Source organism: Pelophylax lessonae (genome assembly GCF_965119305.1).
Source record: "Pelophylax lessonae genome assembly, chromosome: 2".
In the NCBI taxonomy this organism is placed as follows: domain Eukaryota; kingdom Metazoa; phylum Chordata; class Amphibia; order Anura; family Ranidae; genus Pelophylax; species Pelophylax lessonae.
Genome location: NC_138769.1, coordinates 602031615 through 602049892, shown reverse-complemented (window position 1 = coordinate 602049892; position 18278 = coordinate 602031615). Strand labels below are relative to the sequence as shown.

Genomic DNA, 18278 nt, shown 5'->3' with positions numbered 1-18278 from the left:
GGGGTGGGCTTTAGCACTATATGGCCATATGGTGGGACCAAATCCCCATTTTTATTTATGGATTGTCTTCAAATTTGGTAATAATTTCTTTTGCATGTGTGCGCTATTCTTTTTTAATATACATGTCTTTTGGTTCATAGCTGCACCAGCTTTAGAAATACATGGGTATGCTCCCCCAAATTTTTTGCTTGTTTATTATGTATTCGGTCTGACCAGACTACAGAGGTTGAGCAACCCGCCCCACCCCACACACACCTGTACTCTATCAGTGTCCACTATCAAGTGGATATAGGAGGAGTCCCCTGTAGTGCATTTGCACATCTTTTCCAGCAAGGAGTATTATCTCCAAGGGTTAGAAAGGCTGGATTCATCTCTTTTTCATGGATAGTGTAGGACCCACTGATAATGGGGTACTTTGATGCAGTGATGGGCTTGAGCACTATATGGCCATATGGTGGGACCAAATCCCCATTTTTATTTATGGATTGTATTCAAATTTGGTAATAATTTCTTTTGCATGTGTGCGCTATTCTTTTTTAATATACATGTCTTTTGGTTCATAGCTGCACCAGCTTTAGAAATACATGGGTATGCTCCCCCAAATTTTTTGCAAGCCATGGAGGGGGCCTTCCTTATATTTGTTCCTAAAGTGACAGTTTACTTTTAAAACAAAAGAAAATCAATGGAAAGGGAATCTTTCTCCCCCCCTTCCCGCCACCCCCCATTATACACAAGCGGCGGGGGGGAAGAAAGATTCCCTTTCCATTGATTTGCTTTTGTTAGTGGTGCCTGCTGCTTTATGTTCTATTCAAGAGGAGCCCCGGGGCCTATGTGGGCTGAAACTCTGGTGTTTTTTTTAAAGGGAATCTTCCTCTCCCGCCCCCCCCCCCCCCTGCTATACAGTGGGGATCGAAAGTTTGGGCACCCCAGGTAAAAATTTGTATTAATGTGCATAAAGAAGCCAAGGAAAGATGAAAAAATCTCCAAAAGGCATCAAATTACAGATTAGACATTCTTATAATATGTCAACAAAAGTTAGATTTTATTTCCATCATTTACACTTTCAAAATTACAGAAAACAAAAAAATGGCGTCGGCAAAAGTTTGGGCACCCTGCAGAGTTAATATCTTGTACTTCCCCCTTAGCCAAGAGTCTTTAAATTCTTGTTTGAGGTATCTTTGCCCATTCTTCCTTACAAAAGTCTTCCAGTTCTTTGAGATTTCTGGGCTGTCTGTCACGCACTGCTCTTTTAAGGTCTGTCCATAGATTTTCAATTATGTTGAGGTCAGGAGATTGTGAAGGCTGTGGCAAAACCTTCAGTTTACGCCTCTTGATGTAATCCCCCGTGTATTTCGAGGTGTGTTTAGGATCATTATCTTATATCTATATTATTTGTAGAAGCCACCCTCTCTTTAACTTCAGCTTTTTCACAGATGGCATCAAGTTAAATTTGCTGAAATTTTATTGAATCCATTTTTCCTTCTACTCGTGAGATGTTCACTGTGCCACTGGCTGCAATACAACCCCAAACCATGATTGATCCACCCCCATGCTTAACAGTTGGACAGAGGTTCTTTTCATTCAATTCTGTGCCCCTTCTTCTCCAAAAGTACCTTTGCTCATTCCGGCCAAAAAGTTCAATTTTAACCTCATCGGTCCACAGAACTTGTTTCCAAAATGCATCAGGCTTGTCTATATGTTCATTTGCAAAGATCAACGCTGATTTTTGTGGTGAGGACGTAGAAGAGGTTTTCTTCTGATGACTCTTCCACGAAGACCATATTTGTACAAGTATCTCTTTATAGTGTATTAGTGTACCACAACTCCAGTGTCTGCCAGATCTTTCTGGAAGGATCGTGCAGTCAAACGTGGGTTTTGAATTGTTTTTCTCACAATCCTGCGAGCTGTTCTGTCTGATATTTTTCTTGTTCTTCCAGATCTTGTTTTAACTTCCACTATTCCTGATGACTGACATTTCTTGATTACATTCCAAACGGAGGATATTGACATCTGAAAACGCTTTGCTATCTTCTTATAGCCTTCTCCAGCTTTGTGAGCGTCAACTATTTTCAGTTTCAGTTTTCTAGACAACTGCTTAGAATATCCCATGGTGCTGATTGTTGGGGGAAGGTCAGAGGAGTCTGGGCATTTAAAACCTTTGAGATTGACATCACCTGGTCTTCCCAGACGGTGATTGAGAACAATCCATGACACTGGCAGGTCTCAGCTTTGCAAAGAGGGCAGTGCATGCTATAAATTCTGCAGGGTGCCCAAACTTTTGCAGACGCCATTTTTTTTATTTTCTGTAATTTTGAAAGTGTCAATGATGGAAATAAAATCTAACTTTTGTTGACATATAAGAATGTCTAATCTGTAATTTGATGCCTTTTGGAGATGTTTCTATCTTTCCTTGGCTTCTTTATGCACATTAATACAAATTTTTACCTGAGGTGCCCAAACTTTCGATCCCCACTGTACACAAGCGGTGATCTGCACAGTGGTATGTAGCACACATAGTTCATTCAGTCCGGATGTACATATTGGGTGACATTGTTTTTAGTTGTGTATTAAGGGAAGTTATTGGTGCACTGTGTGGCAACTATGAGTAACTAACTCTTTTGTAATGTTATTTGATACAATAAATACATGTTTTATATCCAACCATCAAGTCTAGTTTCTGCCCTTATTAACCGCTGAGGTATATTGGCATATCTATATATTTTAATGTTTGCTATAGGCAACAAGATATTTTGCCTTCAGTGCAGTTTTCATATACGTATTATGGACTTACACCATATTTCCAAAACATTTTCCTCATTTAGACCCATGAGGCTGATTTCATATATCAAGAACAAGAAGACTGAATCTCACTTGTCAGGTTATGTTCCTTTTCCATTTGTCATGGAACAAAAACATGATGTAATGAGGGAAACTGCTGAGAAATCAAAATTTACCCTGTCAAGTGAGAAGTAATTAGCTGTCTTACATTCTTATTCAAAACCACACCTGAGTTCCTCGCGGCGACGTGTTATCAATTCCTCTTCCAGGCGCTGTAAACATGTCCCCTCAGACTTAATTTTCTCAAAATGTAGTCTCACTTCTTCCCGCCATTCTGCCTGTAAATCAAGAAGTAGGAAATTAGAATTGAAAGTGCATATTGTATCATGTACACATGTAAAGATACATCATCTGTTTGGCATAATTTGCTAGGTTTCTGGGGTGCGGCATTAGTGTGCTACCTTGGGTGAGACCACCAATGGTGCAAAGGGTACAATGCTCCATGTATACCATTTGCACACTGTACAGCTGCACAAGGGCCACTTGGGACTTAGGGGCCCATTTATAGCAGAAAAGACAGCATAATTTGGCATAATTTGCTAGGTTTCTGGGGTGCGGCATTAGTGTGCTACCTTGAATGAGACCACCAATGGTGCAAAGGGTACGATGCTCCATGTATACCATTTGCACACTGTACAGCTGCACAAGGGCCACTTGGGACTTAAGGGCCCATTTATAGCAGAAAAGACGGCATAATTTGGCATAATTTGCTAGGTTTCTAGGGTGCGGCATTAGTGTGCTACCTTGGGTGAGACCACCAATGGTGCAAAGGGTACAATGCTCCATGTATACCATTTGCACACTGTACGGCTGCACAAGGGCCACTTGGGACTTAGGGGCCCATTTATAGCAGAAAAGACGGCATAATTTGGCATAATTTGCTAGGTTTCTGGGGTGCGGCATTAGTGTGCTACCTTGAATGAGACCACCAATGGTGCAAAGGGTACGATGCTCCATGTATACCATTTGCACACTGTACAGCTGCACAAGGGCCACTTGGGACTTAGGGGCCCATTTATAGCAGATGTGGGTCAGATTGGTGTTGGAGCCCCTCCGACTGTCTTACAGACCTAGGCTCAGCTCCCTCTATCTATGTACCAATCATTACAAAGCATGTAAGTTTTTTTACATTTACTGTAGTTGAATGGGGAGCTAAACATTGGTCTTGCACAGGGGCCCTTTGGTGACTCTGTCCACCACTATCCCGGTTAGAGAAACCAGCTATGGTGGCCGCTTTCCTTTATACACAGCTATGTACTCACATTATATAGTGTACAGATTACAGCAGCATTTCTTTTTATCTCTCATTCCTATTTTCAGTTCTTTCATCTGCTGCTGGAGCCTCTCCAAGCTAGATTTACATAGGTTTCTAAGGATACAGATTGTCATCATTTTCCTGCATTTACTATCTTTAGAGCCACAGACATGGAAGAAATAGATGGAGCCAGACTTCACAAGCTGCATGCCTCCTTATATCAGTGACTCACTAGGAAAAGAATAAAGATCCGGATGGCAGCACCAGACCCTGCACATCTAAAAACAAGTCTGCATTCTCAAAGGTACCCTTTTATAAGGGTGATGCTGAAACCTGCTAAATGCGTATTAAAGACCTTATGAATACAGTCTATATGAAAGACCACTTTGTACAGCAAGGTTTTACAAAGTATCTGCAAAGCTTTCAGCTTTGTTGAATTATTTAAAAAAGAATTCAGTTCCGGAAAAGGCTGTAAAACAAATAGTGTTTTCTGTATGTCCTTGCAAAGACCTGCGATTTCCAGCACCAAAAAAACGCTGGTCTCCACTAAAGCACGCCAAAAACAATTGTTTTGTTTGTGCCCTGTTCACATTTGAAAGCAGCCTTTGAGTGAGCTGTGGTGTAGAAATCTGCAACATGTCAGCGTTTTTCCATCCTGCAACTGCAGCTCACCCATAGCTTTGATTTGATAGCATTTATGTGCATTGTGGCTGAGCTGTGGTGCATAGAAATTCATGAAATGTCACACTGAAACATTTCAATAAAAGTAAAAAAAATAGGTAAATAGTACATTTTACTGTACTGTGAATCAGTGCTTACCGAAGCCTGCTAGCAGCTTGTTTAGAGTGACAGTCAGTATTCTCTGTGTTTAACTTCCACAAACTGAAGCTGAAGGATGGATTTGGATAAAATGTTGGATGCTGGTTGAAAACTTTGCACATTCATAGTAGAAGCTTACTATACACACTCCTCCTATACAGGCTGAAACCTTAGCAGGCCTAAAGGTAGCTACGGAACCTTCAATGAAAGCCTGGAGTAATAGACGTTGTTGTATGAGATATGACAGTGACCCAGCTATACCAAGGACCATGGGTAGGTATTGCTCAGTCATTAGATTATCTTCTTCTGGCTATGGCTATCCTCCATCCATTTAATTCGCCTATTTCCAGTTACACACTTTATAGGCTCAATTCTCTAACCTATAATGGATATGCTAATAAAATTACTCTGTCGTCAAATTAACAGGTTTCCTCAACCAGGGTTCCATGGACCACAGGGGTTCCTCCAGAGCATGCTATGGGTTCCTTGAGCAATGAGCAAATTTTGCCTTTTAGATAATTTCCCACTGACACCATTAATCTTTTTAGCTATCTGTAAGGGGGTATTTCTTCCTAATGACCTCACTGTCCTAATGTCCATCATACTAATATACACTATATTGTCAAAAGTATTGGGACACCTGCCTTTACACACACATGAACTTTAATGGCATCCCAGTCTTAGTTCGTAGGGTGCACTATTGAGTTGACCGACCCTTTGCAGTTATAACAGCTACAACTTTTCTGGGAAGGCTGTCCACAAGATTTAGGAGTGTTACTATGGGAATGTCTGACCATTCTTCCAGAAGCGCATTTGTGAGGTTGGGCACTGATGTTGGATGAGAAGGCCTGGCTTGCAGTCTCCGCTCTAATTCATTCCAAAGATGTTCCACCCCAAACTCGCTCATCCATGTCTTTATGGACCTTGCTTTGTGCACTGGTCCAAATCATTTGGTGGAGGGAAGATTATGGTGTGGGGTTGTTTCTCAGGGGTTGGACTTGGTCCCTTAGTTCCAGTGAAGGGAACTCTTAAGGCGTCAGTATACCAAGACATTTTGAACAATTTCATGCTCCCAACTTTGTGAGAACAGTTTGGGGATGGCCCCTTCCTGTTCCAACATGACTGCGCACCAATGCACAAAGCAAGGTCCATAATTGAGCGAGTTTGGGGTGGAGGAACTTGACTGGCCTGTACAGAGTTCTGACCTCAACCCGATAGAACACCTTTGGGATGAATAAGAGCGAGGACTGGTAGCCAGGCCTTCTCTCCAACATCATTGCCTGACCTCACAAATCCGCTTCTTGAAGAATTGTCAAACATTCCCATAGCACTTCTAAACCTTGTGGACAGCCTTCCCAGAAGAGTTGAAGCTGTTATAGTTGTAAAGGGTGGGTCAACTTAACTTCTTCAGATCCGCGCTATAGCCAAAGTACGGCTACAGCGCGGTCTCGAATTTCCGGGAGGCCGTCTTTAAAACGGCCTCCCAGAAACAGGCTCCCCGCGCACTCCCGCGAGCGCGCATCGGGGAAAATCTGTGTTGGCCGTGTCCCTTGGACATAGCCAATCACAGATCGTGGTAAATGGCCAATCACAGCGGCCATTCACCACGTGATCGGGCCGTGCAATGAGAGATGATCTCATATGTAAACATATGAGATCATCTCTCATCGCCAGCTCTCTTCCTCACACGGAGACTGCAGTGTGAGGAAGAGGAGAGCCCGAACACCGGTAAGGGAACACACAGGAATGTAATCAGGGCACTGATCACCAGTGCCCTGATTACAGAAGAGGGGAAATAATGCCACAACTGCCCACAGTGCCCGCCATCAGTGCCCACAGTCAGTGCCCATAGTGCTGCCAGTCAGGGCCCATCAGTGCCTGCTCATCTAGGCACTGATGGGCACTGACTAGCAGCACTATGGGCACTGATGGTGCTGCCCATCAGTGCTGATCAGTGCCACCCGTCAGTATCCATCAGTGCCACCCATCAGTGTCACCCATCAGTGCCCATCAGTGCCGCCTATCAGTGCCGTCTCTCAGTGCCCATCAGTGCCGCCTCTCAGTGCCCAGCAGTGCCACCTCTCAGTGCTCATCAGTGCCGCCTATCAGTGCGCATCAGTGCCGCCTATCAGTGCGCATCAGTGCCGCCTATCAGTACTCATCAGTGCGGCATATTAATACCTCCTCATCAGTGCCACCTCATAAGTGGCACCTCATCAGTGCCCATCAGTACTGCCTATCAGTGCCCATCAGTGCCGCCTCATCAGCGCACATCAGTGAAGGAGAAAATTTTATTTATTTTCAAAATCTATTCACAGAAAATAAGAAAAACTTTTTTTTTTTTTCAAAATTTTCTGTCTTTTTACTTTTTTTTTTGCAAGAAATAAAAAACCCAGAGATGATTAAATACCACCAAAAGAAAGCTCTATTTGTGTGAAAAAAAATAATAAAAATTTCATATGGGTACAGTGTAGCATGACTGCGCAATTTTCATGCAAAGCGTGACAGCGCTGAAAGCTGAAAATTGGCCTGGATAGGAAGGGGGTGTAAGTGCCCAGTCGGCAAGTGGTTAATATTGAACCTTACGAACTAAGACTGGGATGCCGTTGAAGTTCATGTGCATGTAAAGGCAGGCGTCCCAATACTTTTGTCTATCATCAGTTGTAGCTATAGTCATTTTCAGCAGGGGTTCCCTAAGACTGAAAAGTTATTTTAGGTGTTCCTCTGTGTTGAAAAAGTTGAAAAAGGCTGAATTAAAGAAAACAGAGCTCCATGTAAGGGGTCTTTCACACTGATCCATGTTTTATGTGTTTTTGGGGTAACAAAAGGCGGGAAAAAAAATGAATGAAAAATGTATCCCTTTAAATCCTATTTATCTTTTTGCACCAGTGTACTGCAGGTGCAGTGCGTTTTTAAAAGTCCTGCATGTTGCATCCTTGGTGCGATTTTCAAAAGTGCACCAAAAAAAGCATTTCCCGTTGATTTCTATAGAAAATGCACCAAAAACCATCAAAATCGCACCCAAGGTGCGTTTTTTTAGTCACAAGTCCAAGTTTTACAGGTGCATGATTGGAGTCAGGAGTCCAGAAAATGTGGCAAGAACACATAAGTGTTTTTACTGCATTTTGTCAAAGAAGCAGCGGGAAAGCACTCTAAGCCCTGGTTCACACCAATGCAGCTTAAAAATCACGCTACTTCAGCTCAGATCAGTGCGGTATAGATTTCCAATTTTATAGCAGCTTGTGATTTCATTTTACAGAAGTCAATGCAAGTCGCAATGAAATAGCAGAAAAGTAGTGCAGGAACCTTTTTCAAAGTCTGATTTGAACAGTTCCATTGCAGAAAATAGGGTGCGAATTGTCATGCGATTTTAAGCTGTCAAATTGCATGACACATCGCATTGGTGTGAACAAGGGCTAAAAGAAGAGAACCAATACTTACCTGTCCCCTGTCCCCCCCACCCATGAATCTGATCACTTCTCTCTTTGTTACACCAGAATCATTGGGGTGTTTGGATACCTGTTCCCCCTCTGCACACTGTGGTTCATCCCTCCGACCCTGTGCTTGACACAATAATGATGTAGAGCAGTGTTTCTCAACCTTTTTTTAGACAAGGCACCCTTTAAAAATGATGGACAGTCTCGAGGCACCCCATTCTAAAATGTTTACATAATGCAGCAAAATCCAAGTAGGACAACCAACATTAGAGGTAATTTATTCTCCCAAAGCAAATACACTTTTGCAAACTGATACTGACTAGTTTCCAATGTTTCTCCATCACTCAGCTAATGTGACCCCACTGCTGATGAAGAGGGGCAGGGGAGGGTCAAACATAGGTGCTATGCAGGCAACTGACATCCTCCTTATCAACTGATTGGTAGTTAGGATGCCGGCAGCTAGAAGGTTGTAATGGTGCACAATGAAAACCTGTGGGTTTGAGTAACTAAAAGGAAGGCTTCATCCACACGCCGGCTTGTATACAATTTTTGGGCAATTTTTAGGCATTTTGCCAAGGCACCCCTGAAGAAACCTCAAGGAACCCCAGTGTGCCTGGGCATCCTGGTTAAAAAAGGCTGATGTAGAGGATGTCAGGAACCAAGCCATATTATGTGTAGCACTACTCCCTTGGGAGCTGCTGGTTATGGGTTCCCCTGGGTTACCATTAGCAACAGCATGACAGGTCAACATTTTCCCAAGTGTTTTTAGCTCAGTCAGGAAACAGTCCAGTAGCTTTGGGTTTTGTGTTTTTATTGTGAACTTGGATAGGAGCAGGAAATGAGTGGGATACTCCAACTCAGTGTTTCTCAACTCCGGTCCTCAGGACCCACTAACAGGCCAGGTTTGCAAGAAAACTGAAATGCTTCACATGTGATATCATTTGCTGCTCAGTGATTGCAGTATTCTAGTCTGCATCTCCCCAAGGTAATACTTAAAATCTGGCCTGTTAGTGTGCCCTGAAGACCGGAGTTGAGAAACACTGCTCCAACTTAAATAACTATGCACAATCTGCTGGGACGACTGAATATTGCTGAATGGTGCAAGGCCGCTGCTTCATCTTGTCAGTAGTGGTGAAGAGGTAGTTAATGAACTATTGAGATAAACTGTGCTGTACTGCAGAACAATCTTCAGGGCCCTTCCTGGCACCCCCTTTTGTTCCTACTCTTCAGGGCTTTTACTACATGGCACCCCCTTTTCTATGACACTGTCCATGTGAGCTAGCTCCTTGATCCCCTGACTTCACTGGAGTGGTCTCCCTTCCTGGGCCAGACCCTTTGGCAAGTCCGAGTACTCACGGATACTGTTTTTCCTGAGAGACTCTGCCAGCAACTCCACTGTTAGCACTCTGGATCCTCTGCAGCTCAGCTCCACACCCGATTCACTAGGCCGACTGCCTAAGACCACCTTCCTCTCACACTGCAGGAGGAGAGACAGCCGTCCACCTCCTCCTGGGACTCTGCTTCCCGCCAAAGACGCCCTGTCACATGTCCCCTTAGTATTTATGGAAAATCCCAGGATGCATTGCAGAATGCCTTCCCACTGGGACTGCCATAAAACATGATGTGTCCATGGCTAGGTTTCCTCCACTGTCCAACAAGCTCCATCCTTGGATGCAGCGGGGACACTCCCTTAGACCCAGTGAATCACACCTGGAAACATGTGACAGGCAACCTAATAGATCAGGCTCCCCTGATAAGCAGAAGGAGCAACAGATGCTTTTACCTAGCACCTACCTAACTAGGAGGGTGCCTCATCTGTAAGAACTAACACAGTACTGACAGTGTAGAGTTGTGGCTCCCTCATACATTTGATAAAGTCAATACGGTTACTTTGTAATGATCAGCAACAACCTCATTAGTTCCTTTTTTAAAATTGCTTTTTGTTGATACAAATATAATTTTTAAGACTATCTATAATTGAGCCTCTTTCATGAATCAGCAAACAATTCCATTAAAATACGTAGTCATATGCATACGCATTTAAATGGGTTAAACAAGGGAAAATAATACTAATGTACAGGAGCTCTGGCTCTCATTAAAAGATTATTGTATAATATCCTGGCTTCGTTGCCTCTATTCATGCCAAGAGAGTCGTACTGTGGAGAAGGACAGACTTCTGTTTTGTATAGGGCTTCTTGTCTTGTTTGGGCTCCACAGAACTAAAGATAAGTCTATTGTCCTATGCTAGGGATTTGAACAATAACTGGATGCACTATACAGACTGCAAAATTGGAAAGCAGTACAGGCCAAAACAATTGAAATAATATCATTCAATCTGTACTGCTTACTCTACCAGCAGAAAATGTCAATATAAGGCTGGATTCACACCTACAGTTCATCCGGAAAGTATTCACAGCGCTTCACTATTTCCACATTTTGTTATGTTACAGCCTTATTCCAAAATTGATCATTATTTTCCTCAAAATTCTACACACAATACCCCATAGTGACAATGTGAAATACGTTTTTTTGAAATCTTTGCACATTTATTTAAAGTTAAACACGAAAACAAACATACTGTACAGTAAGTATTCACAGCCTTACTCGATACTTTGTTGAAGCACCTTTGGCACCACTTACAACCTCAATTATTTTTGAGTATGATGCTACAAGCTTGGCATATCTATTTTTGGGCAGTTTCTCCCATTTTTCTTTGCAGGGCCTCTCAAGCTCCATCAGGTTGAATGGGGAACGTCGGTGCACAGCCATTTTCATATCTCTCCCGAGATGTTCAATCGGGTTCAAGTCTGGGCTCTGGCTGGGCCACTCAAAGACGTTCAGAGTTGTCCCCTAGCCACTCCTTTGTTATCTTGGCTGTGTGCTTGGGGTCATTGTCTTGTTGGAAGATGAAACTTCGCCCCAGTCTAAGGTCCAGAGCACTCTGGAGGAGGTTTTCATCAAGGACGTCTCTGTACATTGCTGCATTCATCCTTGATCCTGACTAGTCTCCCAGTTTCTGATGCTGAAAAACATCCCCACAGCAGGATGCTGCCACCACCATGCTTCACTCTAGGGATGGTATTGGCCAGTTGATGAGCGGTGCCTGGTTTCCTCCAGACATGACGCTTGCATTAAAGCGGAGTTCCACCCGAAATTTATAATTACCTCCATCTTCTCGCTCCCGGTCACCTGAAAAACAAATGGATAATCGCAATTTTTTTTTTTTTTTCACTTACCTTTTAGAGAAAATATACTTACCTTACTTCCTTCTTCCTCCCCTCGGCGGCCACGGCGATTCGTCACTTCCTGGCTTTTGCAATGATTCCTGGGAGCTGAACGTCATCGCTCCCAGGAATCATTGCGCCTGCACCGGCCCCGACGTCAGTTCCGGGGCGCGCGCGTCATTCCCTTCTAAACAGCTTCTGGGCATGCCCAGAAGCTGTGGAGGGATGACGCGCGCGACCCGGAAGTGACGTCGGGGCCGGTGCAGTGCATCGTGGGACCGAAGAAGGAGGAAGAGGACCGAAGAGGACGCGGAAGAGGATCGCGCTGGCTTCAAGCTGCCCACACCCGAGATGGCAGCGCTGGAGAAGACAATTTCAAGATAAGTATTTCTCCTGAAAGGTAAGTGCAACCCGGGACAGATCAGAGGCTAGCCATTGTGGAATGTGCTAGCCCTGACTGTCCCGGGGGTATTTTTATAAAAAAATGTATAACTAGGGTGGAACTCCGCTTTAAGGTCAAAGAGTTTTAATCTTTTTTTCATCAGACCAGAGAATTTTGATTCTCATGGTCAAGAGTCCTTCAGGTGCTTTTTGGCAAACTCCAGGTGGCCTATCATGTGCCTTTTACTGATGAGAGGCTTCTGTCAGGCTACTCTACCATACAGGCCTGATTGGTGGAGTTCTCCTCTCTCCACAGAGAAATGCTGGAACTCTGTCAGAGTGACCCTCGGGTTTTTGGTCACCTCCCTGACTAAGGCCCTTCTCCCTCAATCTCTCAGTTTGGCTGGGCGGCCCGCTCTAGGAAGAGTCCTGGTGGTTCCCAACTTCTTCTATTTATGGATGATGGAGGCAACTGTGGACATTGGGACCTTCAATGCTGCAGAAATTTTTCTGTACCCTTCCCCAGATCTGTACCTGAATACAATCCTGTCTCTGAGGTCTACAGTCAATTTCTTGGACTTCATGGCTTGGTTTGTGCTCAGACATGCACTGTTAACTGTGGGACCTTATATAGACAGGTGTGTGCCTTTCCAAATCATGTCCAATCAACTGAATTTACCACAGGTGGACTCCAATCAAAGTGTAGAAACATCTCAAGGATGATCAGTGGAAACAGGATGCACCTGAGCATAATTTTGAGTGTCATGGCAAAGGCTGTGAATACTTACATGTACATGTGATTTTTTTTTTTTTTTTTTAATACATTTGCAAAGATTTCAAACAAACTTCTTTTAGGTTGTCATTATGGGGTATTGTTTGTAGAATTTTAAGGAAAATATTTAATTTAATCCATTTTGGAATAATGCTGTAACATAAAATGTGGAAAAAGTGAAGTGCTGTGAATACTTTCCAGATGCACTGAATGTGATTATGTGTTTGTGTTTTCCATTTAAACCAAAGAAAATGTTTTCAGTGTTTTGGATGATATGGATATCATATAGAGTTAGCAAATGGCATCCAAACAAAAGTGCTATAAGGTTTACAGACGTTTTAAAAATGGGTTTATAAAAGACAAAAAACTTCACAATATTTCTGTATCACTATGGTTATGTTTTCTTTTTTTGACACTAATAGTTCTATGATGGGTCCAATACACCCGATTTGTCATGTTTAAAACCTAAACTTTAAAAACAAATACAGGCTAGAATAAAATCAATGGAAATGCATAAAAACGTGTCAACAAGCGTTGTAATGGATATCATTGTACACATCAGTGCACAATGATGTGCAAAGTAGAGTACATGGTACCTCAAGGCAAACTGCGATGTAAAGTGTTTCTATTGATTCACCTGGAAAATGCGTCAGATGAAAAAATGCACCAAAATGCAAGGTGTGAATGTACAATCACATACCTGTGACTGGAAGTAGGTTTCCTGTGGGGTGGACAGGACATCCGCAGAGGCAATATCTAAATGTAGTAAAATTTGCCGGAAAGAGGGTCGGTTTCTTGGCTTGCTGTTCCTGTTTAAGATAGAATATTAATATTAAGTTAAGAGTAATAAATTATAGACTTAAAGCCCCACTCCAGAATTTTAAAAATATTACCCTTTGTAATGGGGTGTCCCCTCATTGCAAGGGTTGAAGCTTGTTATGTCTAGAGGTTATGGAATAAGCTGCAATACTTACCTGGTTCCTCGCTTTGGCAGGCTTCCACCAAGCCATGCTACCAGTCCCCCAAAGCTCCTTCTCATTGGTACTCTGTCCAATGGTCATGCATTGCTGGTACTCTGTCCAATGGTCATGCATTGATGTCATCACATACAATGCAGGACCAGCAATCTTGTACTGTAAGTGAAGGCAGTAAGTGCCTGACCCCCACCCCAGAGCATCAGAGAGAAGAGGAGAGCATTGGAAGCTTGCGAGGAATAAGGTTAGCATTACATCCTATTCCCCTACCACTACATCTAACAAGCATTGAGGTGCGGGGGCCCCACTGCAAGATTTTGTTTACCTTTTTTTTTAAATAAACCTGCAGCTCAGCTTTAGGACAACAACAAAAAACTGTATAATTTGTTGCCAAGAACAAAATAACAGCCCCCCCCCATGTATAATAGTAAATGTGAGGACATTACCAAACTTTTTTGTGAATTAAAGAGTCCTCCACCCAAAACTGATACTTTGTTTTTTTTTGGTAGATGGCAAAGAGGTAAAGCATTTATTACATCTCTCAGGAAGACTATTGGTTCGAAATCTGAGCTTGAGTCCCTAAGTCTGCATACCCTCTGTGGTCATTATGATGGGTTCCGATTGTCCCTGATATTTTGGATTTTATTTTATATTATGGACAATACAATGATAGGATATGGAACATGTAAAAGTGGGTAAGAATGTTCAATGGACTAAACAATGTAATGTGCTATCCTGTACTGTGTCTGAGAAGAAACACCTATGAGTGTAATCTTGGTTACAGGGTCTTAAAACACAAAGTATGTCTTGTCTCTATCATAAAAGACAAAAATAAAAAAAAAAGGGGGGGGGGGGTTATCCCTCATTTTATGACAACAGGTGGAGCAATGCAGATCTTTTGATTTTTTTTTGCCCCCATGGGTCAAAATATAATATACGTGAAACTTGCGCATTCTGAAGGTATGTGTAGACACAGGTACTTGTGTTTACACATGCACTCGTATGAGCATATTTTCTGCGTACAGCATATTTTGTAATTCATTCCCTCTGTGTGCATCAGCTCTTTAAGGCCCCTTTCACACTTGTGTGACCTAAAAGTCGTGCGATTTTACTGCGATTTTGTTGCCGCGATTTTACCACAAGTTTGTCGCGATTTCGACTGGACTTGAAGCAATGCCTATGTCTTTGGACCTCAAAATGCCTTAAAATCGGCCCAAAGCAGTGCAGGACTTTGAAGTCGTTGCGACTTGAAGTCGTACAGATTTGATTCATTGGAAATCATGGAGTATGACTTGTCATGCGACTTAGCAGTCCCAAATCGCAGGACAAGTCGAACAAGTGTGAAAGGGCCTAAAGAGTAACTGTTATTATAGGCATGTTGGGGGAATGCCCACTCTACCATACTGACCAGCACTGTCTCAAGAGAAGCTTGAATCCATCGGGGCAGCTTGATGGTACAGGAAGATGGAGGCTATTGCTGCCAACACCCCATATGATAGCTGAGGAATCCACATCTTTGTAGGGAATCTCGCCCGTCAGAAGCTCCCATAGGACAACTCCAAATGACCTGATCAAAAACAGAAATTAAATAGAAATGACGCCATTCCTAATACAACGGTAACATAATTTACATACATTTTTTTTATGGTCACTACATAAAAAAAAAAAATGTAAGAAACAAGATGAGCACTCTGTAGTATCTCTCTCATCACTCTTACCTTAAAATTAGGAAGAAGTTGACTGCCTGTATTTACTTTTTTCCCACTTCAGATGTGTAACTCAATATCTCTGCAGTATTTTAAAGGACTAGCTGTAAATATGGTCAACACGGGAACATTTTCCAGGACTAATTTACTCCATTGAATTGATATAGCCTTTCCTACTTTTTTAAACATACAACCACTGGTGTATTTTGGCTTTGTGCTGCCCTAGGCAAGACTAAAATCAGGCGCGCCCCGATCTAAATTTGTCCTACCCCTTCCTGTCCGTTGACAGATGGGGGATCTATTCCCCATCTGTCTTGTGGATTGGATCAGATAGAAATGGACAGGCGGTACGTTTCCATCCAACCGCTCCATAGAGGAGAGTGGGCTGTGTCCCTGTCTGCTCTGCATAGTGGACAGATCCCCCACTGAGCAGGAGGATCCACGTTACAGAGCCCACCCATGTGAAAGGGCTCTTACTATGTTTTTTATTTAATTTAAACATTTTTTACAACTTAATTTTTTTTGTACAGGAACAATATATATATTTTTTTAATTTTTTTTAAGGGGGGGGGGGGGGCTTTGGAGAGACATCAGGGATCTAAAAAAAAAACCTCTAATGTCTCTTTTTAGAGACAGAGAAAGGGAATGGAGACAGTCCATATTTTTGCTGCCTGAGCTGTGGATAAATGAGATAGGAGTCTGTAGGTTTACTATATTTCATTCACAAACTGACACATAGTAAGCTGTGATTATTAAATACAGTACTGTTATCGCTGTCTGCATTCTTTTAGGAAAGGAAGGGGGCTGGTAAGCACATGTCTACCAGCCACCCCCCACTCTCCATCCAGTGATCTCCCACACTAGCAGCGGCTGCAGCCAGCGGGAGGGGGAGGAGGGGGAGCCGGCCAGCGGCTGCATGGAGGGGGCGCCCGGCGATCAGGAAGATGGGGGGGGGGGACTGAGGAGCGGAGAAAACAGATCCCTCTGTTGCTGCCCTGCAGCTTCCAAAGTCGGCGGGAGGGCAGAGGAGGGAAGCCAACAGCTTTAGGGCATTAGGTTTGTGAGGGGGGGGGGGGGGATCAGTGCAGCGGGGTGAAGTGGCAGGGAGAGTGGGCAGGGAGAGTGGCCAGGGGACTGTGCCGCCTCCCCACCCCCTGAAAAGAGCCAAATGCTTTGTTTGCCTCACGGTAGATACGCCGCTGCATACAACCACTGTGCGCAACTTTGATCTTCCTACTGCATATAGTTGCAAAGTAAACAAAAAGAAAGGCAAGCAAAGTACAAAAGATCAAGACGTAAAGCTGGTCTGAGACATATGAGGACAGCTGGTAATGTAGGTATGATCTGATACCATTTCTGCATTCAAACATGAGCAGAGCGACTTTCATTTCATTTATTTTTTTGCATATGAGCTTTTCAGAAGTGCATTTCAAGTGTTTTACATACTGAATCTATTCAAGCTTCTGGCATTTTTGTTTTAACTAATGGAAAACACCAGGGGGAGGAGACCAGTTCTTACAGGCTAAAAAGAATGCTTAAAATACGCTACAAAATGATTGATTTGAGTGTTTATAAGTATTATTATTAAAGTCTGCCTCAATCAAAGCTCCTGTAGCTTTTGGAGCATCAGGCATCCAGCTACAGGTGCCTGCGCACTCACATGTGATCAGTCACTATTTATTTACATGATATTTTGTTTCTTGAAAGTTTTGGAATTTTTAATTTCATGATACACAGGGCCTAAGGCAGGCATGTCCAACCTGCGGCCTGGAACCGCAGGCAATGCGGCCCACTGCCCCCTGACAATTTTTATTTTTTTGCTGGGGGGGAGAAGTAGATTTGGGGGCACGGCCACAGCAGCTTCCAACTAACTGTAGGCAGAGGCGGAGGGGGTCATTCACTAGTTGTGTTAAATTAGTGCTGGGGGGGGCGCAGCAGCGCGGGAAGGGCGCGGCGGCATTTTATTACTTATATACCTTCACTATAGTATATATTTTATATGCGGCCTGAGAAAATCTCTCTACACTCAATGTGGCCCAGAGAAGCCAAAAGGTTGGACACCCATGGCCTAAGGCATTTCTCTTAGTGGCACTGCAGCTAGTTAACATTTAATGCATAAGAGCATTCCTGTTTATATCCAAGCAGAGAGGAGAGGTAGTAGAGGGCAATGGAGGTGCAGGCAGGCAGCCAGGGCAGGGACAAGGGGTGGGCAGCAGGGACGGCTGCCCTGGGTGCAATGTTTTTTTGCAGGGATTTAGGTGCCCTGATCCTAACCATAAGGGAAGGAGGGGGGCACTGTTTTGCATCTTTGAACTGTGAGCTGTATGGCTTTGTCCCGGCACTGCAGGCAGCATTGGCATTGTATACCTAGATATGCGTGAGTGGAGAGGGGTGCAACAATGATTGGAAGAAGTCTTTAGACCAATATGATCAATTTTTTTTCCTCTTGAGAGCAATAGGTTAGCTGGATGTGCTGCCGCAATAGATATGAGATTATTGCAGCGGTCATCTCATGTTTATGGTCAGATGTTAGATTAAATAGATTATTATACTAGCACCTATCTGTTCTCGTTGTATACCATGAAGAGAATGGCTTGGCGTGTTGATCTGGTAAAATAAATGATTGTCTATGATATCACCAGGAGTAGAGGTCACAGGGAAAATCCTTATGGAACAGCGAGTCTCATACTGTGACTCATTAGTCATTAGGACAACACATATGCACAAAATGACTCCACTCACACTTATGGAAGGTCAAGCGGATGGATCTCAGGGGGACCAGGGAAGATACAGCTAGAGTACAGGGGCCATCGTTACTACTGCCCTGGGCTTTTACCCATAATCCCTCACTTGAAACCGGATTGGACATGGT

General features: G+C 43.3%; 1 protein-coding gene across 3 annotated transcripts in view; it reads right to left on the bottom strand.

Moving 5' to 3' along the window:
* MAP3K12 (mitogen-activated protein kinase kinase kinase 12) overlaps window positions 1-18278 on the bottom strand; it is a 217838-nt gene that overhangs the window by 21981 nt on the left and 177579 nt on the right. For all 3 annotated transcript variants that reach the window (XM_082247686.1, XM_082247687.1, XM_082247688.1), the window contains 3 exons: window positions 15109-15267; window positions 13427-13535; window positions 3007-3116 (listed from right to left, as the gene is read on the bottom strand). In XM_082247686.1, coding sequence (XP_082103812.1) covers window positions 3007-3116; window positions 13427-13535; window positions 15109-15267 — 378 coding nt within the window. The remainder of the gene's footprint in view (window positions 1-3006; window positions 3117-13426; window positions 13536-15108; window positions 15268-18278) is intronic.